The 7,114-nt window shown below is 35.0% G+C and overlaps 2 protein-coding genes across 2 annotated transcripts in view; both read left to right on the forward strand.

The window, feature by feature from the left end:
• The window catches only part of tmem30aa (transmembrane protein 30Aa), a 12,870-nt gene extending 11,582 nt beyond the window's left edge, over nt 1-1,288 (forward strand). The window contains exon 7 of the mRNA XM_016485323.1: nt 240-1,288. Within this exon, the coding sequence (XP_016340809.1) occupies nt 240-433 (194 nt within the window). The 3' untranslated portion in view covers nt 434-1,288. The remainder of the gene's footprint in view (nt 1-239) is intronic.
• A 1,102-nt stretch (nt 1,289-2,390) lies between these two features.
• LOC107687844 (cytochrome c oxidase subunit 7A2, mitochondrial-like) lies at nt 2,391-6,107 on the forward strand. The gene is made up of 4 exons (XM_016485324.1): nt 2,391-2,504; nt 3,012-3,101; nt 3,755-3,839; nt 5,886-6,107. Exons 1-4 carry the CDS (start codon nt 2,487-2,489, stop codon nt 5,942-5,944), a joined length of 252 nt encoding a protein of 83 aa, XP_016340810.1. The 5' UTR covers nt 2,391-2,486; the 3' UTR covers nt 5,945-6,107.
• Nucleotides 6,108-7,114: the final 1,007 nt, after the last annotated feature.

Genomic DNA, 7,114 nt, shown 5'->3' on the forward strand with positions numbered 1-7,114 from the left:
ACTCAAAATAGGCATTTTCAAAATTATATAATAAATGATCTGTGGAGTATTTTGAGCTGAAAATTCACAGACACATTCTGAGGACACCTGCGACTTATATTACACACTGTAAAAAGGGGCATAATATGTCGCCTTTAATTAAATAAATGGAAAAATACAACAGCTGTTAAAATATGTTTGAAAGGGAACAAATGTATGTTGAAATAATTCGAAGAGATTCTTTAATAATGTGAACTCAGATTACCCAGTGCGCAGCTTTGATGGCCGCAAGCGCATGATCCTCAGCACGATTTCCTGGATGGGAGGGAAGAACCCTTTCCTGGGCATTGCCTACATCACAGTGGGCTCCGTGTGTTTCTTCCTGGGAGTGGTGCTACTGATCATCCACCATAAATACGGCAACCGCAACAACAATGCTGACATTCCTAATTAACTGCGTAATTATCAGCAAACCGCAGTCTGTACACTGACACGAGATTACAGTCTGGTCTATCTGTCATATATCTCATGCTGCTGTACACACACAGGTGCCCAGAGGGACTACTTGCAAACTTATTGTGTATGCACTGGAAGTTTTCAATGAGCTGTTTTAAGCGTTTATTTCATCCACACCAAAGCTTTATATTTTATGATCTTTCTACATTAAGTATTTTCGAGTAACTGAATCATGTGTAGTCATATAGTATGACTGTATTTAAACGAGTCCTACCACAAAAACATGTCCAGGCCATATTTTACCCCAAAATAATAATAATGACGTTTTATATATTGCGTATGTATATTTGATTTTGAGGTTAAATATGTTTTTGACAGGTTTTGTGAGATTCATCCTTTTGGGGATTATTGCTAATGGTATGGTACGATCACAACAGTCGTGTATTTTTAATCCGTGATTTATTAATATGAGAATGCATTATTTCTGATAGTTTGACTCATGCATATCAGCAAGGACTGTGTTACTGTATTTTTTGAAATGCTAAACTGTGAGCATCTAGATATGCTTAAAGCTAATGTTCATTTATTATTATTATTTTAGTTACTTCTTTGAAAAACTTGTTCTGTGCAATGTGTATTTAAAACTTGCAACTGCTAAGAAATCCTTTATCCAGCTCCTGTCTGTTGTTGAGCCATGTACTCAAGAGTTGTGTGATAATAAACTACAAACGCATGAGTGCTGAGATGTGCTGTGGTGCTTTTAGGACTTACACCTGCCTCGGGACTGGAGGTCAAGTACAAACGTCTGGTGTCTGGCCTGTAGTTCACTGCAGGAAAAAAAATAAAATATAAGAGCACAATATAACAGCCTCCCTCAAGTTATCGCCAGACTGCTGTAAGCAGAATGTGCCTGTAGCTCGCTGCAGGAAATTTGTTCTTTTTCCTCCTGGAAAAGTCTTGATTTGCCACTGAAATGTAATTTACACAACTGCTGCTACTACTATTTTTACTATTATTTTTAGATCGCCAATACCTTCTCCTACTGTTGTACCACCCAAAAACTGTGGACGGAATGACAAGGCAGATGTTGGGAATTTATTATTAGTTTTTTTTAAAGATTTAATTAGTGTAAAGACTCAGTGTTTTTTTTTTTTATTATTACACCTGGAAGAGCCTAGTAATGTCATTTAAAATTTTTTTTTTTTTTGGTGATTTTATAATTTAGTCGAACACAAAGCGTTTGTACATTTAAAAAATTTGGTTTTAGGTGTAACCTCGTCAAGTTCTTTAACCTTTCTCTTATGAGTCGTAAACTAAAACATGCTTATCAATAATAGTATTTAACTAAACACCTTGTGCGCCAGTTTAAAAAAGTTGCACAAAAATATCCATGACATAAATAAATAAATACAAATAAAAAGGTAATAAAAAGGTTCTATAATAATATTTTTTTCATCTTTCACTGACATTGATAATTTTACCAACATCAGTCCTGATCATAACAAAAAAAAAATATATATATTTTCAGGATTTTAATACTGCCAGGTTGTTTACGTAATGTGACATTTTTTTTTGTTTTGTTTTTGTATAGAAAAAGTTATTTTCCATATACTAAATGCTAAGCAGATTTTTGGGGGATTATTACACTCATGTATATGCCAATTATTAGCAATATGTTTGTATTAAGAAATCTGTGCGTGTGTATGTATATTTATTTATGTAGCTTTAATACAAAGAATACATTCTTAATACAAACCACACTCTGATATTCATACCAATACCCACACACTTATAATTACATAATTTCAATTCAATGGGAGATATATACAGTTGAACGCGAATCTTTTTTCGAGTCATTTAAATGAACGCGAATCTGTCCGAACGAACCGATTCTCTAAAGAACCGGACCTCTCAAACGCTTCTGTCCAGTAGGCGGCAGTATAATGCGCCTCTCGCTGCAGAGCCGAGCAGAAGAAGGAAGTGACATTTTCGAGTGTCCTTGTGCTGGTGCGGCTTCCTGAACACTGCGGGCTAAAGGAGAAATTATCACCATGTTTAGGCACTTAAGGGTGAGATTTAAGCTTTTTATGCGTGTCCTCATTGCATTTATGTGACGCAAGCGATTGATTGTCTTTTTATAAAACAGCTTGATTAGATTTGAGAGGAATTAGCAGCGCCATTAGCCTAGCAGCAGCTCTCATGACCTCCTGCTCATGACAGGAATATCGAGTTTTTTTATTTTTAATATTTTAGTTTAGCTGATGTAAGACATATACAAACACTCTATTAGTACATTGATATGTAAATTAATGTAATGAGTTTGACCAGTCTCTGTCAAGGTCGATACATTGCAGTTTCCTGGAAAGCTTTATAATATGTTGGCGTTTATTGAAATTGTTATTTACGTGTAGGTTGTTTTTTGGTAGTTGAGGCCTTATGAAGGCATTATATATCAGCCTATAGAGGTCCAATGCGATCAGGGTTGATACTGCACATTCATTTCTGAATTTCAGAGTGCTTTCCCTTATGAACATGACATTTCTTAAACTCATAAATGTGGTTTTGTTTTTGTGTAGACCCTGCAGCAGGTCTCCAGGCGGACCCTGTCCAGTTCTGCACGCAGACAGCTGGAGAATAAAGTCCCTGTCAAGCAGAAGTTGTTTCAAGTTAGTCCTCCAGACTAGTTCTGATCTAATCCAGCTAGACATTTTAGCTAAAGATTTCACTGAGTTAGTTCCTACATCGTCTTTGTCCTCTTTGGCACTGGCTAATGGTAATGTTAAAGTTAAGACTGCAGTTTGTTCCCAGGTTCTGGACTGATGGTCCAGTGTGGATGAACAGATAAGTATCAAATGATTCGCTAATAGGGTTCACTTTTATAGTAAGCTGTAATTACTAATCACTGCATGTGCTGTCATGCTGAAATAGAGTCTAATTAAACAAGTAGAGTAAAGCTTCACTTATTCCATAACTGCGATATCACTGGCTTTGACGCTGGCACATTCTGCTTACGGCAGTCTGGCGGTAAATTGAGGGTGTCTGTTATATTGTGCTATGTGTCTGATCGATTATGAATGTTCAGTTAGTTTCGGTGGTCCCATCCATAGGAGTAAAACTGACCAAAGCAAGTGTTTTCTAAAAACATAACATAAGAGTACTTCTATTAAAGGAGATCTGTAGCATTATTCTTACTTCCTAAATATGCAACTGCAGAATTTGGCTCTTCCTCTTCAATCTGTTTTTATGCTTTACACTTGTGGCCCCGCAAAAGTGCGTGCTGGTGTATCAAATGCTAATATGCGGTTTCTGTTTCTTTCAGGAAGACAGTGGCATGCCAGTTCATTTGAAGGGAGGCACGACAGATGCTCTCTTGTACAGGGCAACGATGGCTCTTACTGTCTTTGGTAAGCTATAGATATTTAGCTTGCCATTTAAGCGTTCATTTGTAGTATTTTTGCTTGAACTGCCTTTCATTTTATTCATCTGGAATCTTGGGATTACCGTCAGTGTGGTTCATAATAATAGCCTAATGATTAATAACTCCAGTAAATAATATTACATTAATAACGTTTGTTTTGTAAATACTCTAATAGGATCTCTTTAGGGCCTTATGAAAATTGTTCAAATTAATTTAATAACAAATAAGAAAGTTTTTAATGTTTCTGGATTGTGTCCAGATTGTTGGATTGTGTTCTGTTTTAATTATTAAATTTTCATAATAAAAAAAGCATGTCTAATTAATAGAAATCATGAAACAGAGACAATTTAACAAGAATTTGTTAAATTTAGGGTCCGATGAAATCCGTTTTATTTTTCTCAAATTATGGTTAATGGTTTAATTAATGAAATTAATGATTTAATTCAATGTAATAATCAAAAATGGCTTATCATCCGAATTTTATTATTATGGTTATTACTTTATTATTTTATAATTATTTAGTAAAAATATATTATTTTGTTTTATTATTATTATTATTATTATTATTATTTTAAGAATTAAAGTTTAACAGTTTTATTTTTGGCAAAGAAAGTGATACTGTTAAAACATGGAAGAAAAATTGTGATCCTTAAAGTTGTAATAATTTTATTATTATTATTATTATTGGAGAATGTTTTTGTGGGTCCTGCAATACAACTATACAAACAAAAAAGAAACCCTAGAAGTAGTTCATACATGTTGTGTGCTATATTTCGAGTCGTGTGAAACTGAAGAAATATGCTGAATATAGCCCATGTTTGCATCCAGATTAGGCTTGCCACGATAGACGGTGCTGACGTTGATACCGGTGTTAAGCCGCAACACTGGTTACGTCACTTGCCCACCTTTATTTAAACTTTGTGTCATTTATTTATTTTTTTTTACGTCAAGGTGTATGCCGTGCCTCCAAGCTTTCTCACTCGTTTTGCAAATAAAAGTTCTACGTTTCTTATTTATTTGGTTATATATTATACATGTTTACTTAGCCTATTTCCAGTTTTGTATACCTATTTAAACTTTATGTAAGTTATTTGTTATTTTATATTAGGCATAGCCTGCCCTATAGCATGGTGTATTTTTATTTGTTTTGTTAATAAAAGTTCTATGTTTTATATATAGGCTAAAGTGAGTTTGACGTTGTATTTTGTTGTTGCATTTAAGCAATTGACTGCCGCTAATTCGAAAGTGAAAGTAAAATGCGCACTGTGCTTTTAAGCTATTTAAAAGTGAAGGAAAGCGAGGAAAAGAGGGAAAATTCAAACGAACTAAAAACGAACAATTGCTTTACGCCGAATTGCCGCTGTTTGAAAGTGAAAGTAAAATGTGCACGCAGCTTTTACAAGCTATTTAAAAGCAAAGGAAAGCGAGACAAAGAGGGAACGCCCCACCCCCGTGGTGATACCATTATTACCGGTGTTGTCACACGTCGATTAACCGGTGGGAAAATGTCCTCACCGTCACAACCCTAATCCAGATTTTCCAGATTTGAATAAGTGTAGGACTAAATCTGGTCAAATATTACACATTGCTCTTTGTTCCTCACCGTCACAACCCTAATCCAGATTTCAAACGGACATGCCAGTGACATCGTTGCCATTGACACAAAAACTAATGACAAAAAAATCGTAATGTTTTAAAATAAAACAGGTTTATTCCTGTACTCGGCTGTGCTGCTATATAGTTTGCAACTGTATTTGCAAATATAATCGAGAAAGATGTGATCAAACTGTGTGTGTTTTTAATTTTTAATAATATTTCTAAATGTATTAACAGCAGAACAGTTGCTTATAGTTACTCATACCAGGGAATATGAGTAATCCCAGCAATCTTAATTTAGGTTAAATGTCTTTAAGGGTGTTCAAAGGTCATATTTTCTTCATTGTACTGTTTTCAGTGTAAAAATTTAGTGAATATGTAATTGTTTGGCTTTGTAAACAGCACTTTTATTGTCCCACCCCTCTTCTCTCCACAGGGTGTGGTTATGTGCTGTATGCATTGACCGATGCAGCGCTGCCCAAGAAGAAGGATTGAACATGCCCCTCTATTCATGTTGTAAAGACCTCTGATCCTCAGAAAGATATGTCCTGTCAGTTATTTTCATTACAATGGATTCATATTTATTGATTATAATGTAAAGCGCAATCATTATGTAATAAAACGTTCCACTGTACTGGCAGTCTGTGTTTGAAGTTTTCTTCTCAACTGGGTTTTCATTAAATTTCATTAGATTTAAAGTCACGTTGCAGCAGTAGTGACAGATCTTTTCTTCCATCCTGTGAATCCTGTGCATGTGATTGAAACGGATTCTTGGAAAGATTCCGGGGCGGGACTTGGTTCTTGATTTTTGGTTGTTGATTGGATGTTGAGATGTGGGCGTGGCACTTATGTGTCCTCTGTACATCACCAGAGGAATGTCTGTCAGCCAGTTATGACACTGATTATACATTAGAAGTTCTAAAAATAAAGGTTCAAGCATGTTCATGGATGAATCATGCACTATAACGTGCATTTAGAAAACCGGGAGAATTTTCATTTATGTTGACTTTAAAGTATAAGTACATTTCAAACCAGCATCTCATCTTGATCACATTCTCAACTTTTTCTTGAACTGAAGAAGGAATCTTGAGGATAAGGCTGTCCCTATGTATATGAACTCTATAGTATGGAGGATAATTGTTCAGCTTTGCTGTATGTTAATTATGTTAGAAATATACTAATAGTTGGGTTTTCAACAATTCTCTGTTTTGTATGCTAAAGAATAGTAGCCAACAAATAGGCTAATTGGGGGCAGTCGTGGCCTAATGGTTAGAGAGTCGAGTCTCAGGTCCTTGAGCAAGGCATCGAACCCCGAACTGCTCCCCGTGCGCCACAGCAATATGGTGTTCACTACCAGTGTTGGGGGTAATACATTACAAGTAACACGAGTTACGTAATCAGATTACTTTTTTCAAATAACTAGTAAAGTAACACATTACTTTTTAATTTACAACAGAGTATCTGAGTTACTTTTTCAAATAAGTAACGCAAGTTACTTTTTTTTTCACATTTATTGACTGACAGCTCTCCTGTCCCCTTGTTGAGAGAAATCAGATGTTACTGTAGTTGTAAAATAAATATGAATATGCATTAATTCATCTCACAAAAAAAAAAAACAGATTCAGTATTCCTCAAAATTAATAAAAATAATGCAACTCAGAATAT

Source organism: Sinocyclocheilus anshuiensis, unplaced genomic scaffold, assembly GCF_001515605.1.
Source record: "Sinocyclocheilus anshuiensis isolate Anshui unplaced genomic scaffold, SAMN03320099.WGS_v1.1 scaffold197, whole genome shotgun sequence".
NCBI lineage: Eukaryota > Metazoa > Chordata > Actinopteri > Cypriniformes > Cyprinidae > Sinocyclocheilus > Sinocyclocheilus anshuiensis.